General features: G+C 43.7%; 1 protein-coding gene across 1 annotated transcript in view; it reads right to left on the reverse strand.

The window, feature by feature from the left end:
- Positions 1-232: 232 nt before the first annotated feature.
- Positions 233-21,995, reverse strand: part of LOC144689224 (G-protein coupled receptor 54-like) — a 39,870-nt gene continuing 18,107 nt past the window's right edge. Inside the window, exons 3-5 of the mRNA XM_078556330.1 lie at positions 6,270-6,405; positions 5,207-5,445; positions 233-589 (exon numbers count right to left, since the gene is read on the reverse strand). Of these exons, the coding sequence (XP_078412456.1) occupies positions 233-589; positions 5,207-5,445; positions 6,270-6,405 (732 nt within the window). The remainder of the gene's footprint in view (positions 590-5,206; positions 5,446-6,269; positions 6,406-21,995) is intronic.

The raw sequence follows: 21,995 nt of genomic DNA on the forward strand, positions 1-21,995 counted from the left end.
ATCTTTTTATATGTAAACAGGCTGATGTTGCTGCCAATCCAGGCTGTGTAGGATCAACTACTCGCCCATGTGAACTAAAGTGTGAAGGACTTAGTTAATGGGTGCCTGGCACTTAGCCAAATAGAATGGAATTCTAACATACAAATGATATAAAGTCTCCCTATCATTCCCTCCTGAATCAACTAAAATATTTTTAATGTTTAAGTAATATATTCCAAAGTGTGCCATTTTCTTATGTTCCAGATGAAACAAAATGCATCTCCGTGTTGCCAGCAGCATTTCCATTGTTTGTATTCCCAACTCTCTGTTTGAGGATGAATGGGAATGCCTTCTTGAACGATTTTCTGAAATTGTCTCCCATGAATGCATATACTATGGGATTGATGGAGGAATTTGTATAGGACATGCAATGGGCCCAGATTTTGACTTTGTATGTGTAGTAATTCCTGTTAAAGTTTGGAAGGAAAGATTGGAAAAGGATGTATAACTGGATGGGACCCCAGCAGAGAGCAAAGAGAAGGACCATAACTGCCAACATCCTGGAGATCTTTGTGCGCATGGCCTCTGATCTTTCAGCAAGAAGTTGCACCTGCAAAATATAGTTATAGTTTGTGATAAGAACATGAAAACATATGAAAGCATGGAATAACAAAAGACTAATCAATCCATCAAGCCTATTCTTTCACAGACTCTGTACAATCTACGCTATCATGGATTGTACCCCAGTATTTAATTTTAATGGAAAGTTCTGCATAAGTATTTTCTGATCTCTCAAAGGCAACCCAGCAAAATTCCAGAATGTTCAATTGTTCTTACATGTCCCTCTGGCTAGAGAACATAGAAACATAGAAACAAAGATACTAGGAGCAGGAGTAGGCCATTCAGCCCTTCGAGCCTCCTCCACCATTCAATATAATCATGGCTGATCCTCTATCTCAACGCCATATTCCTGTTTTCTCTCCATACCCCTGATGCCCCTAATATCCAAAGAGTTATCAATTTCTTTCTTGAATATACTCAGTGACCTGGCCTCCACAGCCTTCTATGGCAGAGAATTCCACAGGTTGACCGCCCTCTGAGTGAAGAAATCTTTCCTCATTTCAGTCCTAAATGGCCTGTCCTGTATCCTGAGACTGTGGCCCCTGGTTCTAGACTCCCCAACCAGGGGGAACATCCTCCCTGCATCCAGTCTGTCTAGCCCTATTAGAATTTTATACGTTTCAATCAGATCCCCTCTCATTCTTCTAAACTCTAGTGAATACAGGCCCAGTCAAACCAATCTCTCCTCATACAACAGTCCTGCCATCCCTGATATGAGCCTAGTGAATCTTCGTTGCACTCCTTCTATGGCAAGTATATCCTTTTTTAGGTAGGGAGACAAAAACTGCACGCAATATTCCAGGTGTGGTCTCACCAAGGCCCTGTATAACTGCAGTAAGACATCCCTACTTGTAAACTCAAATCGTCTTGCAATGAAGGCCAACATACCATTTGTCTTCCTAATTGCTTGCTGCACCTGCCTATTTACTTTCATTGACTGGTGTACAAGGAAAAACAGAAAGGCAAAATATTATTTAAATGGTGATATATTTGGAAATGTGGATGTACAGTGCCTATCCACTGTCAACCCTTTTAGTAAGGTTCCCCAATCCATCATTGCCAACTCACACCTCATACCCTCTTAGTTCCCTTTATTTAGATTCAGGACCCTAGTTTTGGATTCAACTTCTTCACTCTCCATCCTAATGAACAATTCTATCATTTTATGGTCGCTCTTCCCCAAGGGACGCTGCACAACAAGACTGTTAATTAATCTTTTCTCATTGCACAATACCCAGTCTAGGATAGCCTGTTCTCTAGTTGGTTCCTCAATGTATTGGTCTAAAAAGCCATCATGTACACACTCCAGGAAATCCTCCTACACGGTATTATTGCTAGTTTGGTTTGTCCAATCTATATGTAGATTAAAGTCACCCATGATTACAGTTGTACCCTTATTGTATGCATCTCTAATTTCCTGCTTAATGCCTTCTCTTACATCTCCATTACTGTTTGGGGGCCTATAGACAACACCCGCTAACGTTTTCTGCCCCTTGGTGTTTCTTATCTCCACCCAAACAAGTTCCACATAGTGATTTTCCGAGCCAATATCCTTCCTCACTATTGCATTGATTTCCTCCTTTACTAACAATGCTACCCCACCTCCTTTCCCTGTTTGTCTGTCCTTCCTAAATATTGAATACCCCTGGATGTTCAGTTCCCATCCTTGGTCACCCTGCAGCCATGTCTCCGTAATTGCAACTCTATTATAACCGTTTATATCTATTTGCACTGTTAATTCATCTACCTTATTGTGAATGCATTAAGATACAATGCCTTTAAACTTGTCTTTTTAATCTTGTTAGTCATCTTAGCTTTATTTTGCACTATGACCCCATTTGTTTTTCACCCTTGTTTTTTCTGCCTTCCACTTTTGCTTCTTACTTTTCTGTCTTTTGTTTCTATCCTTATTTCCCCCTCCTCTGTGTCGCTGCTCAGGTTCCCATCCCCCTGTTTAGAGCAGTTTAGAACATTCGCCACTCCTTTACTCCACAGCAGAGAAACCAGTTAGGGGAGTTTTCAACTTTACTACCTGTGCATAACAATAACAACTTGTATTTATATAACACGTTTAACATAGTAAAATGACTTAAGGAGCATTATCAAACAAAATTTTACACTAAGCCACTTAAGGAAATATGAGGGTGGATGGCCAAAGGCTTAGTCAAAAAAGTAGCTTTTAGGGACTGTCTAAAAGGTGTAAAGAGAAGCAGAGACATAGAGCAATTTAAGCAAGGAGTTCCAGAACTTAGGGCTTTAGCCTTTGAAGCTACAGCTGCCATTGGTGCAATTAAAATTGGATGCTCAAGAGACCAGAATTGAAGGAGTGCAGATGTCTCAGAGAATGATAGGGCTGGAGGAGATTACAGAGATAGGGAGGGGTGAGGCCATGGGGGGATTTAAAAACAAGAATAAGAATTTTAGGATTGAGGAGTTGCTTAACTGGGAACCAGTGTAGGTCAGTGAACACAGAGGAGATGGGTAAATGGGAATTGGTGCAAGCTAGACAGAGGCAGCAGAGTTTGGATGACCTCAAGTTTATGGAGGGTAGAAGCATTGGACAGCCAGAGCACAGAAAGGAGAGTTGGATGTAAGGATCCACATGCCTGTTACAGAGTCTGTTGAAAAAGTGTAAACTTGTTTTGCTGATGATTAATTAGATTTTAAAAAATTTTTGAAGCAACTAATTTCATCCTTAGTCAAAATTGACCCTTTGAGGACTTCAGTGTCAGCTCTGCAGCAAAAGTGGAACTTTAACAAGATGAAATATTTCTGATTTAATTTTAGAATAGAAGAGGACTCGAGGATTTTTAGCCTTGATGTTCTGATAGACATATTTAATGGCTGATTTTAACCATTTATTCTAATTAGTTACTGTAAGTGTTAAAATAATTGTGATTTGCAAATCTATTTCTCTAACTGAACTAAAAATAATATTCATGAGTATGAATTTCCTGCCTCACAGCTCCAGGGAGCTGTGTGTTAAGTTCCAAAAGATGTTTAGAAATGAAGACCGAGACCAAGACAGACCCTTTCAGACAGAGTTTTATTGCTTGTCATAAAACTCTCCACAGACAGAACTAGTCTCAGCTTTTATACATTTTATACAACCAAATGGGTACTTAGTTAAACAACCTAATAATTAGTAATTGAACGTCTTTAATAGTTTCCTTCCCTAACTCTGGGGTAGAATTTTCCACTTGGCATGCAGGCACACACCTGACATGCTCGAGTGTGAAATAGCACACGATGACGTCGTGCGAGCATCCCGATGTCATCGCACACTCGCGTGATATTTCGGTTAGCAAGCCCATGCTAGAGTCAACAGCACCCCTGGTAATAATTAGGAGGCTTATTAAGGCCATTAAAGTAGCGATTTTTCACTGCTTATCCAATGTTACAGTTGGCGGGCGGGCAGGCGAATCTGCCAAGCGGACTTTGCCTTTTTGATGAAACCTCATCCGAGGGTGGGATGAGGTTTCCACTATTAATTTTTTTTTTAAAGTTTGGACATTTTCATCATCTTTATTTTCATGTGAGCGAATCCGATGTGTGGATATTTTTTTCTGCAGTTTCAAATCTTTATTGATTGCTTTTAAATTCTTCAGCTCCATGAGGCAGCTCCCTGCCTTCAGGGAGCTTTCATTGCGCGTCCCCCCATGCCCGCACAGACTTCAGCGCTCACCCTTCTCGTGCCCCGACCCCAGCAGCACTGAGCCTTTCAGCACGCGTTTCATGCTGACTGGCTGTTAATTGGCCAGCCAGCGTGAAATCGTAGTCAGGGGCTGGTCCCTGTCGGTGGTCTGTTCCCCAGCCGCTCCCGGGGCCTGCCGATCGCAGCCGCCCGTTGACCCAAAGATTCTACTGCTGGGTTCGATCCTGACCTCGGGTGTCTGTCTGTGTGGAGTTTGCACATTCTCCCCGTGTCTACGTGGGTTTCCTCTGGGTGCTCCCATTTCCTCCCACCATTCAAAGACATGCTGGTTAGGTGGATTGGCTACGGTAAATTGCCCCTTCGTGTGTATGGCTGTGTGTGTGCATGCGAATGTCCATCTCTGTGATGGACTGGCATCCGCCCTGGGTGTACCCTGCCTAGCACCCATTGCCTGTCAAGATAGGCTCCGACTCCCTGCGACCCTGAATTGGATTAAGCTGTTCTGAAAAAGTGAGTGATTGAGTGTGAATTTCCAGAAAATAATTCCTGTGAACATTACATAAAAGAAGCAAATTACTTTTGTTGACTTTTCCTTCCTTCCTCCTTTCAATACTATATTGCACTCTTTCTAATTCCCTCTCTTTCTCCTTGATTCCATTCCATCCCTCTGATTCTTCCTCTCGCTCTCTTTGCAGGAAAATGGCAAGTCACCACATGATGTCAAAACAAAAAGCAGGAATCTTCTATATGCTGCATTACACACTTTAACCAATGTTTTATTTCTTTGTGGTGTTATGTATTGGCGTATTAATCCACTTGATCACTCGGGAGCCTATTTGCAAATGAAAACTTCATCAAAAAAATGTAGCTTTCCTGTGGCACTATTTATAAGTAATTTGAAGCACAGAGGGTTTCCTTTAAATTAATAGAGTACGCATAAATAAATTCTACCTGGTAGTTATTGTCAATGGGTTCCACAGCTGGTCGCCCCATCTGATGCAGCATGGCAGTGTAAGATACACAGATCGTGACCAATGGGAGAAGATAGACAGCTAAGAAGTTGTGCAGAATGAAGGCCTTCTCATGGGAAGCTGAAGGGAAAGATTCACTGCAATAGACCTGGGGTCCAAACCAGTATCCATTTTGAATCTTCTGATACATAGCCACCGGTATGGACACAATAAAAGACCCTGCAATAGATTACAAGAGGCCACCATTTCATATAAAAGTATAGTTTATATCTCATTTTATAGATTTTCCAATTGTTATTTTTGCCATTTCATGAAGTGAATCAATTATTATTTTAATGGAATGTCAATATGAGCCAATAGAATCAATTGAACAGCAGTTTACATTTATAGCCACTTTAATATGGAAGAATATGCCAAGATGCTAGCATGGCAAAACAAAAACTGAATTCCAAGTCACAGAAGGAAAGATTAGGAAGGGTTAACTAAAAGCTTGTGCGTAAAGGTAAGCTTTATAGAGTGCCTTGAAGAAGGAGAGTGAGTTGATGAGTTGCATGGGTTTAGCAAGGGAAATCCAGAACATAAGGCCTAGGCAGCTTAAGGCAAAGACACCTATGGTGGGGCCAGATTAATGTAACCAAGACATCATCTTATTTTGCAATTTAATTACACATTTTATCCAGATTAATCTGTGTCTAGAAGGCTAACACTGAGGATTGTCAGGAATGAATAGCAAGTTATGATATGTTGTTTGATTTGGGAAAAGATTGATTTATCATCCATATTTGTTTGTTTATAGTGGTTGTAAAAATTAAATTACATTTTAACTGTTAAGTTAGTAGCTAAAATGATGGAATGTCAGTTACCCGTTCCTGAAGAACATTAGTGAACCTATTGTTATTGTTGTCAATGAGTATTCTTTCCTACAAAGAAAATATTTCTTACTATATGAGGATTGAATGAGCATCCTCTAAAAAAAATACTAACCAAATATTTCCATTAATAATTGTCCTTTAAGCATTTTTGTCCTTGACTTTTTCACTTACCAATCCATATCCCAAGACTGACGGCCATAGCCACCCGTGGTGTTCTCTGCCTCAGGGATCTGAGTGGATATACTGTTACATACCACCTGTCTACACTCATTGCAGTCAATGTAACGCATGTTGCCTGTACTGATACCTGCAATAACACAGAGTGCACTTTTGAAAAATATGAACCGAACAGAAAACATTTATACCAATGGGTCTAAGATGTGAATCATACAATGCTGAATGAATAAAGGCAGTGAGTGAATGATTCTAAACAAACTTGAAATTCACCAGGTAATAATTTATCCAAGCCTATAATCGAGTACTGCATGCAGAATTTACTATCCCAGGTTTTGAATTACTGCACTCATCAATGGCTGAGAGTTAGCTCCTGATGCAACAAATAGCAGGGGGAGCTAGGGATGCCATCAAGGGGCATATCAGGGAACATAGAGGCAGCTCCTACTAATGAATTTTGTGGCTTCCTGGGGGCGTTGTGACCTGCAGATTTGAGAATTGCTGTCTATAAAATGTAAAACCAACCACTCTATGGCCTGAATTTTTATAAAGACAGAGAGAGTCTCCGGCATAGCCAAAATGGCACCGGAGACCCAATTTCAGAAGGCTAGCCCCTGAACCCAGCACCCACCATTTCCGCCCAGGGGTGGGGAGAACAAGGATGGATTGTAGTTTGCACATCTGTGGCTCACAGAGGCCACTGCACATGTGAAATTTCAGCTGCCTTCAAACAGATCCAATTTTCGCTAGTGGGATTTCCTAAAGCTGCCAGAGTTATTTAGAGAGGTAGGGTACCATTTTGGAGAGGTAAGGGACCCTTTTGGATAGGTCCAGGGACACCTTTGGGAAAGGTCAGGTGCCCTTTGTGAGAGGTTAAGTGTTCTTTGGGATTGTTAAAAGTCTACATGAATGTATGGAAAAAATGGATAATCTCATTAGAACTGTCAAATTCATTGGAACTGTCAAGCTGTCAAGGCATTTAAATCTCATTGGAACTGTCAAACCACTGGGCGGGGAAAAAATGCTGTCAAGGCACTAAATCTCCTGGGCTATGTTTAAGAAAACATTCTGCAGTTTAAAAAAATCAGTGCTTGCCATTTCACTCTGTCTGTTGACATAAGCTTGAGGACGATAAAGGGTTTGGGCTGCATGACTGATTTCACAATCTATCATTATCACAGTCTGGTGCCTGTCATTTCATAGTTTGATTGACAGTTCTACAAACCTTTGATGTGGAACTATAAATACAAATGCTTGCTTTTATAAGGGATTAAGCACTTCTTGAATGAAATGTTTGTTTATATAAGAGATTATGCAGTTGAAGGAATGTAAATGTAGTGAATGAGTTTTAAGAATGAGAATTGTTTTTAAATAAAGTCTGCAATAGACACTTAGAACTTTATTTCATTTCAGCATGGGTCCTGAGGTATCTCCATAGTGGATACTTGGTGAGTTGGCATGGAGGGTATGAGGTCAAAGGATGGTGGGTGGATGGCATGTAGAGTATGAGGGGCCATGGGGGTGGATAGAGGGGTATAGGTTAGCATGTAAGGTATGAGGCGAAATGGGGTGTGGGTTCTGGGCATGAGGTAGCATGTAGGGTATGAGGGGGCATGGGGTGGTTAGGGGGCATGAGGTGGCATGGATGGGGCATGGAAAGTGTGTGGCGGGATGAAAGATTGTGAGGGTTGTGGGCTAGAAGGCTGCTTTTTGGGTTTTTTTTCCAGCTGGAATGAAGTTCCAGATCACCAAGGCAGGCTTTTCACACAGTCTGCCTCCACACCTGACAGCCCCTGCAGCTGCCTCCAAACCCTTTCCAGGGACAGCAGGCCCAACTCCCTTTAACACCCGCCCCCTCAGAACAAAATCAGACCATCCAAGGCACTTTCTCCGCAGTCAGGTTTGCGGAGTGAATTGGGAAACTCATACCCAAACTTAGTTCATAGTTCCAAGTCTCTGGTGACTATTAAATCTAGGTTTCTTCCATTTTCTAGAAATATATTTATTATTTACGTTTGCCATGGCAGTGAAAATTGGTAGGCTATTCAACCATGGCGGGCATCACAAGAAAGCCCAATCATATCCTCATCTAACATCCATTTTCTAGCTGGTAGTCACAGGACAATGGTTGGAAGTAGGAACCCTAGTTGATTTTTCATTTCCTGACCCAGAGACATTCAGGAAAATTGTAGTTGCCACACTCCCACTTAGCTGAGGTCAGCTAGGTAAACATTCCCCTCCATATCTTTCAGCTGCTCACTAATTCAACGGGGAAGCTACTGAGAGCTATTTGCATTGTCAAGCCCCTAGCCTATGCTGTTCTCCAAATAAGCTGTAGGGGATGCTATGGTAATATGCATAGATCTTCCCTTCACTACCCAGCTGAGGTTAAAAACTAGGGGATAAGGGTCACAACCTACTGATTTGAGAATCACTGTACTCTGGGCTTGATTATTGTTCCACTAAAAGCTGGAATTACAGATAAAGGACATGCCACAAGATCTTTTAGAGCATAAATAAGCTGTGCAAATGTATGTCAAATATACATTGTCAGCTAATCACAGATATACTTCACATAGATCTCTTTTCTGGATCATTTGGATTCTATAAAATATGGACTAATTTCTCAGGGGTCAGTTCTTCACAGTTGCTCATAAAAAATGTGACACATACAAAGAAAAGCTGTTGTACAGATTTAAAGACTAGTTAATGATCACATTACTCGATTTAGGTGATTATGTTTCATCATTAGTAGGTGACCCCATGTATACCGTGACATCTACTGAAGACTTATATGGTCACGCAGATTCTTGTCTTTTTCTTTAGGTCTGTTGGCTAAATTTCAGATACTATTACATTGTTAGCAGATACTCCAACTATATCTTCACAAAGCTACAAGTTAGACAACAACGGATTAGTTCTGAAAAATTAAGTGAGAGATAAGTAATTAGCCATTCTCTGCCATCTTTACATAAATAACGCTTTTTGTTAACCTCAGCTGTTTCCATAGTCTACAAAACCTCCTTCCTGCAATTGATCACTTCAAAAATAAAAATGATCATTAAAGAATATTTCTTGCCAAAATATTTTAAATGTGATCTATATGGAAATTTTCTAAAGTAGCAAAGGACTAAATTTAGTCCTGACGGCAGGGATCCTGGCAACAGGCCCAAAAGTGGGGGATAGGGAGGTGGTAACCTCCTTTCATCATTCAGTGGGACCCGGGGCTGCACTTTGTCAGCAGCAGCCAATTAGATCCCTATTAAGGATGCTGCCCGCCCCCAAGACCTGCTGGCCAGTTAGAGGGCTGGCATCTCAGCAGCACCACCAGAAGCGGTGGCCACTGCTGGGGCTGCACCCAGAGGAGGAGGGTGCAGTGATGAATGTGCATCTCACTGTCTGGTAAGTGGCCTCTGGGGTAGTCAGGGCTAGTCAGGCAGACCCCAGCGAGGGGATGGGGATTTTGGTGAGGGCAGATGGCACTCTTCCCACAGGGGTGGTCCAAGAAGAGTACCTGAAAGGAGGCCTTCCCTATCTCTGGTGCCTACCCGGAGGCTGCCAGAGTCTATTTGGCATTCTCTCCACGCAGCAGATGATACCCCTGTTGCTAGAAAAATGCCAGTAGAGACAGGAAGACGCCTTTATTTGGCTACTTTAGCCAAATAATTGGCCTCTTGGTAGGAGGGCTATCCACCATCTTCCCTACCACTGGCGATATGACATAGTGGTGGGAAGATGAAGGGCATGCCACCTCCTGCCTTCCCTCGCCATTGTATTGCCTTCCTACCTGTCAGTCCATTCCCAGAGGTCTGGAAAAATTCAGCCCAAAGTGTTTCATATCTATTTGATTACAAATGTAGTGAACCTCTGCTATTTGAAGCACATTTCTGTCTTTGTGTCTGTTAGGAATTTTGGGTCCAAGGACAAAACTAGTGAAATTTGTGCTCATCAATGCGAGAAATGTTAGTGCTGGAGAATGGAACACTTGCTTAATTCTAATACCCAAGGTCAGCATCAAGTACTCCCTGATTAGGTACAGCACAAGGATAGATGCAGAATAAAGCTCCACAGGCAAGAGCATCTCGTTCAGCTACAGTGCAGGGTTAGAAGAAGATCTTGAATAGGTTTGATGCAGAGTAACCTCCCTCTACTCTGCTGTAATAAAGGACTGAAGATCAAACCTGAAAAGTGCACCACCAGATCCATTTCTTTCCGCCATCAGTCTTTCTGCATTAATTTACCAAAGCAGGGGTGTTTTGCACTGCCCCCTAGAAACTAGGGTAAGACTGACCAAAAACTTATTTCATGGTGAATCCTTACAGCCAACAAAGGAAAATGTTGTCAATAAAGTACTGATTTAAATCAAAATTACAAAGCTAAAAGCACAGTATATTAATCCATTTGCCATCCCACCTCTCCTGCCAGTTTGAAGATGGAGATTGGTTCTTAGTCCTGACAAAAGTAGGAAACATTCATGCTCAAACTAAGTGGTATTTAGCAGGTAGATTGCTTCAGTTAAAGATGATGGGTAAGAAATTGGGCTCTGTAGTGGCTGTTAGGTGTATATACCTTCCCAATGCTCAAAGATATGATTACAAGTGTGCCTGAAACCAGCTTGATAAAGGTTATGCAAGTATACACTTAATAACAACCACCAGTATGCAGAGCAGGTAGAACAGGAGCCTCTGCTCATGGACAGCCTTCCTGCCCCGCCACCAATTGAAGCCCTTAAGCGGGCAATTAATGATCACTTAAGGGCCTCATCCTGCCACTGTGGGTATTGATCCAGTGGTGGGCGTAGGACTTGCCATGTGGGAAAACTGAAAGACAAATCCTGTTGTGGTTAAGGGGTCCCTTATTCAAAGACACTCAATGCCTGATCAAGAGGCCCAGCATTGGGAAGAGAGAGGGGATGCTGAGAGTCACCCCCCTTCCCTTGCTGTCAACACCTCTCCCCATCCCATGCGACCCCCACCCCAGAACACCCATCCTCCTGCCATCACTCACCTGTGGCCTGGGTCCCTCGGTACCCTAGGCCGCAGGTGAGTACAGTGTCAGCAGCAGCCACCGTTCTCACTGGTGCTGCTGAGCATTGCATAGCTGCCAGCCTCTGATTAGCTGGCAGCTCTTTGGGGTGGGATTTCTGTCCCCAGGGTACCTGATCCCAGGGAAGGCCCACCCCTGCTCAGTTAAGTGCCTAATTGGTACTTAATTCAGCTTTTCTTCCTGAAAGGAGGTGACGCGTGGCTCTCAATGGCTCTCCGGTTGGCAGGTATGACCCTTCTCACCTCCACTAAATACTACCCATAGATAATTTACTCACCATACTTGTCAGAAGTTAAAAATCCTGCTCAAAGATGCAGGTGTGTTGATGAAGTGTATATGAAGCTAATAGAAAAGATAGCGAGAATGGTGAAATCTATAAAAAGTATCGGAGGACATCACCATTCCCTATTGTAAGCCTTCCATTAGCACGTGATTTTAACGAGGTAGTTGTCATGGATCTAAAGGTATGGAACAAAGACAGAGATATTTTTATTATACATTTTATAGATCTGATGGTCAGATTTAGTCTTTCTACATAAAAGACATAATACATAATAAGGACAAAAGGATTAATATAGACGAAATCATGGAGTTATGGATAGGGACTGGATTTGGGACACCAGTGAAGCTTCTGACTGATAATGGAGGGTAATTTGACAATGAGACTTCAGAGATATGTGCGAAAGTATGAAAATTATGGTCATGAATGCTGCAGTTGGAAGTTCTTTCAGCACAAGACTCTGGAAGAAATCATGCGATGATCAATGAAATGCTACATAAAATTTTAGCTAATCACCCAAATTGCAAGTTGGCAACTGCTGGTATGGTTGGTTCATACAAAGAATTAATTTCAGATGATTGGAGGATATGGTCCCTATCAATTAGACTATGAGCGGAATCCCAAATTGCTTTCTGTTCTGTGCAATCGTCCTCCTGCTCTGACACATCATATAAGACCACCTGAGACAGACTTCAATTCAGGAGATTTAGTATAATATAAAAGAGAGGGCCATAGGGAATAGAAAGACCCTGGTGAAGTAATAAATAAGTTGTAATGGTAAAGACAGTACTTATCAAACATAGCAATCAAAGTGTTAAATTTCATTCCTTATGATTGATCGGAATTAAACAAGGCATCTTCTACCTCAAATGCTCATGTGTTTTGTGATGAAGGTCCTGAGGAACAGAATGCAATAAATCAAGGGTTGAATAGCAGTAATGTGATTGATCATGACATACATGACAGAGCTATCCTATCTATAGGCTAATTGCCCAGAGCGGGTATTCGAGTGACAAATTTTCCAGAGGGGTCTAGTGAATGGGGGGGTTGCGATAATTGTAGGACATGCAGGAAAGGCTACTGCCAAGTTTTAATACTGGTTGAATGCTCGGGATGATGGCCAAGAACATGGACTGGCAGAAAGGGTGAAAGAGTGGAAAGTAAGCTCAGTACAAGTACTGATATCGAGTCAGGGAGTGGCTCTTGCATCATAAAATGATCAGATACCAGAGAAAGAGCCCCCATTAGTGGAAGAGGAAAATCTCACAGTAGTAGTCACAGCAGACATAAAAGTGGAAATAGAGGCTGTAGTTTGAATAGATTATACAATGAAATAAAGACCACAGAACAATTTCGTAACAGAACTAGAAATAGAAATCCTCATGATCATGAAGTTTTGATGGGTGTCAATAAGCTTGAGGATAAACTAGTAGAGAAGCAAAACAAAGGGATTTAGATGATTGGAAAGAGCTTAGTTGCATAGATGGACTGAAAAGTCCTTGCAGATGAGACTTAAAGCAAAAGTGAGGCTAGTTGCCAGGGGTTTGAAGAATGACCGCTCAATGCAAATGTTAGAATGAACCCTCCAACAGCTAGAAAATAAATCTTAAAAACTTTTTTAGCACTTTGGTCACCTATTCATGGGAGTTTAGGTCAATTGACATAAAAGCTACATTTCTGCAGGGAAATACTTTTCAGAGAGAAGTGCTTATGAGACTGCCCAAAGGAGCAGCAGATGCAGAAGAAAAACAATGGAAGCTAAACATATGTGTCTATGGCCCGAATGATGCTTCCAGGATATGGTACTGTTCGGTAAGATCTGGTTCACTGAGAAAAGGTTGTGTTCAACTAAAAGCAGATCCCCCAATGTTTTATTGGTACCAAAAAGGAAAACTTTCAAGCATCATCATGATGCCATGTCGATGATTTTTTAAGGAACGTACTGCGGAATTTGAGAAATAAGTTAGTAATAAGATTGGGGTAGAATTTAAAATTGGAAGTCAGACTTCTGGGGCTTTTAAATATATTGGTTTAGATATTAAATGAAGGAGGCCTGAACTAACTTTAAATCAACAATCCTATTTAGAAAGTGTCCCTCTCACACCAGTTAATAGCACTAGGCCACCACAGAAAGATGATGTTGGGCAGAATCGTCCCAGATTTGAGCTAAGTGTAGTAGCAGGCATGAAAAAAGCTGTTTTACCCGCCGGCAGCAATAGCGGATTTTCGTACCATATTGTCGCATTCCCAGCGCCTCCTGCCTCATTAATAATGCATTCACAGGAAACACTCTGGATTGCTGGCGGGCGGGCGGGCACAGATTTTCCCTGTTCGCCATTGATGGATGGGCACCCAGCTGGGATACTGGGTGCCCAATCCATCTCCCACACTGACACTGACCAGCTAAGGTCAATGCCACTGTAAGGGCTTGAAGGTCCGAATGCACCCCCAGGAAGCCCTGATTGTTCGCCTGGAGGAGCCTCTCCATGAGAGTCACCACTGTCTCCGTGGAGGAAGCATTGCACTCGACCATGAGGATCATTGCATTGCTGATGCTCCGCATAGACTGCTCCATCACGGAGACCATGCCACACATTGCCTCATGTATCTCCACCAGATCCTCCCGCAGACCTTGCTGGACGTCCAGCGTCTGCTGCCTCAGGGACGGCTCCAGAGGCACAACATCAGCCGCTGACTGAACATGTTCCTGCTCCCCTGAAGTCCTCCAACTGCCGACGCCATGGGCACTCTCTGTCTCCGCCTGCACCTCAAGCAAGTGTGAAGTGCCCTCACCACTGTGCCCCGGGACACTAGCCGATGATCTAATCCCCACCAAGGTGCTAGTATCTGCACTGGTGCCTGCCAGGCTGAGATGGTGTGACGCTGGTGCTTGTGATTTGACTGGGCCCTCAGGTATTAGTGGCGGCCCCTCTGCCTCCTCGTTCCGGCCCTGCTCCGGTGAGGCTGAAAGGAAGAACAAGGACAGTTGATTAGTTGAAGTCGAGACAATGTCAATGTGCATGCCTGGCCCCGGATCAGTATGCACTCCTTCCATAGTCAATGGGAAACCCATATTGGAAGCTTAATTCACTAAACAGTCAACAGTGAAATGGTTGCAAGGACAGACATCGTGACCTCAGTGCTTGGCACTCTTACCTCCCCCTGGCACCACAGCCTCACCGCCACCGGTGAACCTGGGCGCATGGCACCTCTCCAGCTCCAGAGCCTCCTCTCATATCTGGTTATAACCGCCAACTGTACTTGGCCTCCACCAGTCTGCATCCGCTCTGAGTTATTGTATGCGGTCTTCTCCTGAAAAGGAGAGAGGAGCATTGATTAGTCCACCCTGTACCTGGATTGCCACTGCATCCCTATCACCCCCACCTGAGTGAAACATTGCAGGGTTCATGTGAATCGTGACCCTGGTGCAGCCGTACACTCACACCAAGCAGCCAGGGTTCACCCCCTTGCCCAGATCAGCTCCGCGCTCACCTGTGCCCGCTCCCAAACAGCCCACTCAACAGACAGAAAACTCTGCCCCATGTCTTCAGACCAGGACTGCCCAAGGCCCCGAAAGCAAAGAAGACAGCAGCCCCAAATTTAGTGACACCTCTCTGGGGCGCCTGCTGGACACAGTGGAAGGCTGCTGTGATGTCCTCTGCCCCTTCTCTGGCTGCAGGAGGTCCACCAGGGTCATCAATCCAGCCTGGGAAATGATGGCAGCGATGGTCAGTGCCACCAGAGCACAGAAGAGATTAGCCATCCAGTGCAGGAAGATGATGAATTCTCTTAACCATTCTGCCAGGGTAAGTCAACAATCTCAACACTCTCAGCTCACACACTCACAAACCCATGAAGGGAGAACAACACTAACTTTCACACACACCCTCAGGCCTCCATCGGGCTCATATCCTCAGGCTCATATCCTCTGGAGCTTGTGCCCTCATCCCGCCAATGGCTCTGCTCACTACACAAACATTCCACGTAGTGCCATGCATACTTCTCACATTCTTTGTTTTAATGCTGGAGAAGCTGCCTCACAACAGCAGGGAGAGGTCCCAGACCGGAGGTGGAGTGGCCCACATTAGGCCCTCCACTCATTTTGAGGAGCGTGCCATTGTGTTGACTGGTGAGGACGTGGACCGTGCCTGCGGCAATGTTGAGGTTGGCGGTGAACACCCACGTAAGGATCCTGCACCACATCATCCATCTCTCAACACAACTGTGAGTGCTCTCTCTCCTGCTTTTGATTCTGCTGCCATGCACTAATTATCTTTATTTTGGTTTGCAGAGAGCTCTGATAAGCAACTGACACCCTCAGCCAGCCAGTCCCTCAGCTCCATCCAGGTCCTCACCGCCAGCCAAGAGGACTCCTCCTCCATTGAAGAGCTGGAAATAAGCAGCCTTGAAGACCCATAACAGCACTTATCCACACCATCCACCAGCACAGAGACACGTACCTTGGTGGGACCGAGATCTAGAGCAGGCTTGGGTTCACAATCTGGTGGTCACCGCATAGACATGTGTCCGCAGCAGGAGGAGGCAAAATCAGCCAAGCTCCCAGGCACTCAGAGGTCTGCTGGGGAAGGGGCACCTGTGAGGTCCAAGTCAAATGACGAGCCTCTGGATTCGGCCTTCCAACTCATCAGAGTCAGCAGAAGGCAGGAAAACATAACGCAGAGCTGTTGGAAGCCCTCAACAGGATGGCATGTGAGTCAGAGGAGTACATTCAGCTGCTCTCTGATGAAATGGTTCCCACATGCGCGCACATGGAGTTCTCCATGGGAAGGATGGCGGACGCCATGGGGACCCTGGTCCAGCAGAACGTGGAGGTGTGTGCAGACCTGCACTCCACCGTGGTAGCCATGGGTGCGTTCCTGCAGTGGCAATACAAGAGGGAAACGGGACACCTTGACATCCCTCCAGATGCTCCTTCCCCTCACGGAGTCAGGCTGGGGTCCTCGAGCACCTGAAGGAAGGAGGAGCAGCAGCTGGACACCCCTGGGTCATCCACTCAGGGATCTCAGAGGCTGTCCACTCCCTCTGAGTCCCCTTTGCCTATGACCTCCTCAACCTCATCCTCTATCACTGCAGAGGGAACAGCTGGCCCACAGGAGGACAGCCAAAGCAAGCCGGGGCCCTCAAGGCCTTGGCTCTCCAGAGGACCCATGCCGAAGTCAGCTGTAGGGCTCCTGCATTTTTTTCCTCCAATGTCCGTGACCTGAGCAAGGCCCTAACAGTGAGTTCCGACTTCTGCACATCACATTTGTCCAGACGTGTTCTGGGCCAGCGTGCTTTCCCGCCGGCGTAACATAAAATCTGGCGTGGTGGGACGATCCTGGTCAGGCCTTACTTTACATTCTATTAGCGGGGTGCAAACTGTGTTCACGGTGACCTAAAGCGAGATTCGCGTTCTGCCATGACAGACACCATCGGATGATCCCACTGTGCTTTCACACCAGCGTGAAACCGGTGTTCTCCTCATGTCGAGTTGTACCCCACCCCCACCCCCCTGGCCCACCATAATGCTCAAATCCAATGGGACTGGACCATTCCGCCCATTGTATCTAAAGAAGAGATGGAGAAATTGTGAAGCTTGATTGTTCAGTTAAACTGGTTGTGCACTCAGACTAGTCCAGATGCTAGCTTTGGTGTGTTCCAGTTAAGTACAATGATGAAATACCATAAAGCAGAGAATTTTGTAAAGGTAAATAAAAACAGAAATTCCTGAAATACTCAGTAGATCAGGCAGCATCTGTAGAGAAATAAACTGGATTTCAGGTTTGTGACTTTTCAGCACGAGTTTCTTTCTCCACAGATGCTGCTGACCTGCTGAGTGTTTCCAGCATTTTCTGTTTTTATTTCAGATTTCCAACTTATGCAATATTTTGCTTTTGCATTATGAAGTTAAATCTGAATACTGCATGTTTATGTCCCCCATCCTTAGGTGACTCATGGAACATGAAGCTATTCATTTTTAGTGATGCTTCCCTTGTTAATCTTCCTGATGGATATTCTTTCTGGTGCAGCTGGTTTAATAATGTTTCTGATGGGTGAGAATGGAAAATGCTGTCCTTTGGCTTGGGAAGCTAAGAAAATAAAAGGCTTGTTATAAGTAATTTATCTGCCTACTGGCTCTTGTCGAGGAAGAGGATATGGGATTCCATTTTTCAAATATTTTGAATGTGATTCTGTATAATGGGTGTACTGAAGATAGTATACCCATTGAATGTTTTGTAGATAATTGTTCCTTGTAGAATAATGTGCATTCTATGAAAAGTGTGAGTGAGGAAAGGTTATAAATCGACCTTTCTGGTTCGAAACAAATGCTGGAATGAAAATAAATCTCTGAAGTTAACTGGGTGGATGCAAATAATGAACTGTTAGATTGCTTAACAAAAAGAAATGCATGTGCAAAGAAATTGTTAGCAGTCCTAGGGGAGGGTCATTTCACAATGCAACACTTTGAACAGAATATGAAGGTCTTTGATTTAATGTGTTTTAAAATTTTGGTTGTACATATTGACTAATTTTTACTAAAAGAGAGAAGGAGAATCTGTTATTTTTATATTAATTGTATTTAATTGTATAATTGTAAGGGCGTTAACTGGGAATTCACTTGTGGCCCTATAAATAGAAGGAGCTGGTCTTTAGTCATGGTAAGTGGGTAAGGGGATGGATTTGAAACCCATTGGGGTCTCCCCATGCAGGTTCAGATCCAACTGCACTCCATTCCCAATTTTAACTAGGTATCTACAGACTTAATAATTGGTTAAATGGAATAAACCCATCTAAACACTCCCATGTTGTTAAAAAGAGGTAGCAGACTGAAGCTGTGTTGTTGGACTTAGAAAGTGTATGCCTGTAATGTCTATCTCTGTAAATAAATGCTTGTAAAGTGAAAAGATGGCTCTAGTTCTATCCCTCATCACCTCACTTTCTCAAGTGTAACAGCTGTGACACCAGCCAGCATACACTGCATTATTTTGGGTTCCATAAGCATGATGATGGAGATGACCACCCATTCCATTTTCGAAAGCTCTTGCCAAGTTATTGCTAGAGGTCTTTGACATTGAGTTAGATTTTATGGTTCCTCGCTGGGCGCAGTTTCGGAAGGGAGGGCACGTAAAATATGTTGGGTGTCCAGCCGACCTCCTCCCCACCCACCCCTGACCTGTTCCCCATAATACAGGAGGTGGGTAATGTGCCCACTGGGCTGTCGATCCTTAGGCCCCTTGAGGTCCTAAAATTGCCCAGCTAAGTGGCAATTAAGAGCCTCCATCTGCCTCCACTGCCATAAATGCTGGGCAGTAGCAGGTGGACCAGAGTGCAAAGATCATTTTTGGAACAGTTTCTTTTAGGAAAGAAAAGGGGGGCTCATCAATCATGGGGTGCTCTGTGCATATCGGTGGAACCCCATCCCCCCCAAGATGTCAACCACCCATTTGTTCCTCCTGACCTGCCCTCCAAACCCAGCCACCCAATCCCCCTCCCCCCTCCCTCAGCTCTCTGATTGCTCTCCGCCCAAAAAACCCGGGTTTTACCTCACTCCAGTCTCCATCACTCTTCTTCATGGAGATGCTTACGATCCCGGCAGCGCCCAGTACTGAGTCTGGCACTACTGGGGCTGCTAGAGCTGCCAGCCAGCAGCTCTTGAGGGTGGGATTTCCTGTCCACTGTTTAGCCCACCAGCAGTGTATTATCGCTGTGAGAAAGGCTGTTTAAAAGTCGGTCTATTCAGGTCCGACTTTTCTTCCAGAGAGCCTGCAGTCTGCCCTCTCATGAAAATCAGTCCATTGAGTGCATGTTTGGCAAGCTTTACAATGCACCAAACATTTTCCAGCATCCTTCTTCTGCAACCTGGCCAATCAAAGTCCTCATCCGAGTCCTCTGCAGCAGAACTAGTGTACGACCTCAGCCTCTGGTATGTTGGCACCTGCACTATCCTTTCAGACTCCTGTGCACTTTCCCCCAGTGTCTCACCGCATGCAGGTCCCTCCTTTATCCTGGCCTCTAAAATATATGCAGTCAGTAACTGAGCTGGGGACTGCGACTGGAAGATCGACTGACAGTGTGTCTTGCTCTACACTGTTTTCTTCCTCTTCTTCCACTCACAGAAAGCTCCAGTTTTTGAGTATCTGAAAAAGGGACAAGAGTTAGGTTGTGGTGAAGGAAGAAGAGAAAGTCAAAAATGCGTGCTTACACCATCTGCAGTTTCTACATCAGAAGAGATTAAGGGTTAAAGCAGGAGTGCATTGAGAAGAGGATTAGTTATGCAGATACCCTCATCATTGATCATTTCAGCTCCCCCATTGTTCACAACCTCAGAGATGATGGCCAGCACTATCTCCTCCATGGGGCTTAAAACATACTAGTCCTCCTCTAGTTCTTTACTACCATCTTCTCCCAGAAGAAAGAAGTGTATCATGAGTGTACTGGGGGCCGCAGAAGGAGCGTTCACATCGGGGTCCTTGTCAGTCTTTGTGTAGCCTGCAAATCGTTCTATAACACTACACCCAACTTCCTGCCACCCAGATTTCCACAGCCTGCATGGAATAGTGACAAAGGAAGGTCTAGTGACACAACAAAAAGAAGTGAATGTTCTGCAATATGTTTGAGTGATGGGGTTGAATGGCTGCCAAAATGTGTGAGATGTGGGTTGAGAGTATAAAGCTTGCAACAATGCTAAAGTCTGTGAGGGTGAGGTAAAGCATATTAATTGTAGAGTTATGTACTAATTAGTGGAGTTTGTTGGTAGATGGGTGATGCAAGTCTGATGTATTAAGCAATGGATGAGGTGACTGATGCAATTGGTAGGATATGCCATTTGAAGATGAGGCACTCACCTTGACAACTCGAGTGAGATCATGAAACTCTTGCACTCCATCCATGTTCTTGGAGAAACATTTCTGGCATTGACCTCTGTTGCTTCTTCCCATTGCCTTCCAAACATCTGTTTGGAGGACTTCCTATCCCCCACCTCTGTGGATATAAGACATATTTCCTCCTTTCCACCTCTTCCATCAAGACCTCCAATGTACAGCTTGAAAATCTTGGTGTACGATCTCTTAAATGTTCAACCATTCCTTAGAATATCATAGCACAGATTCAGCTTTCAAATTACTCCCACCATTTCTTGCAACTACAGTGCACCCCTCCTTTAAGAGGTGCTGGCTACTTTAAGTGGTGCTAACTGTGTGCGTTATCGCCCCCTGCTGATGTGTGCAGTCAATGAACTGTGTGGGTAGCACTGGCTGCACACAGCACCAATATAAACCAACAGGCAGCATTAATTTACTGTGCATGTCTGCAACACAATGAATGGACGCTGGTCAATTGTACATCACAATCCCCATGCTCATTTTCAGGGATTAACCAATATTCTTAGGAGAAAATTCTGCAGCACTACTGCTCTAATGAAAATATTTTCAATAAATAGGATTAGTTTTCATAAACACATGTCAGGTTGACTCTACTGGAGTCTGTCTTACACACCATTAGGTTTGTGTTGGAAGCACAGATAGCCCTAAGAAACCACAACCTAGTTGCAAAAACCTATTAGTTTTCCTATGAAGTTATTATTTATCTTAGCATTTAAAATGCAATGTAGTGTTGTCCAGTAAATTTGCCATTAGCCACATGAGAATAACTGGAAATCTAGATGTGACTAATTTTTGATTAGTAAATAAAATATGAATAATAGACACCATTGTTGTTGGCTCAACTAGCTGAAAAGCTGCAGCATGCATACATGTAAAGTTATTCAATTAATGGCATCTCTTATGTTAAAAATTGGAATTCTAGGAGTTTAAAGCAGTATTTAATTTTACTGTCAAATACACTGAATAGAAAATTGTCTGAAAAATTTACATTGCAACATTTCTGTGGTCATATTTGTATACTTTCAAAGAAATACCTCTGAATGAGATTTTGAACACTAAAGGATTGAAATTGTCTTTTCACAGAGTAAGTGAGTCAGAGGTTCTTGGTGTGAAAATAACAGCTCTCTAGGTTGATGCTCCACATAAATCTTTAATATTGCAGAAGAATCACTCAGGAATAGACTTTGTCTAAACAGTGTCTGTCACTATTTTGCTGTTACAATAACATACAAACCGTTTCTCTGCAGCTTTAAGATAGCTTGCCGAAACACATTAACCACAATGCTGGAAGACAAAATAAAGTACAGTACCAACTAAAATGTTACATCCTTTGTCTTTAAGGTTTTCATACATATATAGTGATAGAGATAAGAAGAATTTCTGTAAGATTGATTGACAAGAGATAGAATCATCGGGCTGAATTTTACGGCCCCATTTTGGTGGGGGCGGTGCGAGCTGTTCAAATGTCCATTGACTTCGGCAGGACCGTAAAAGCCCGCCGGCGTAAAATTCTAC

Source organism: Cetorhinus maximus, chromosome 13 (assembly GCF_964194155.1).
Source record: "Cetorhinus maximus chromosome 13, sCetMax3.hap1.1, whole genome shotgun sequence".
Taxonomy (NCBI): Eukaryota; Metazoa; Chordata; class Chondrichthyes; order Lamniformes; family Cetorhinidae; genus Cetorhinus; species Cetorhinus maximus.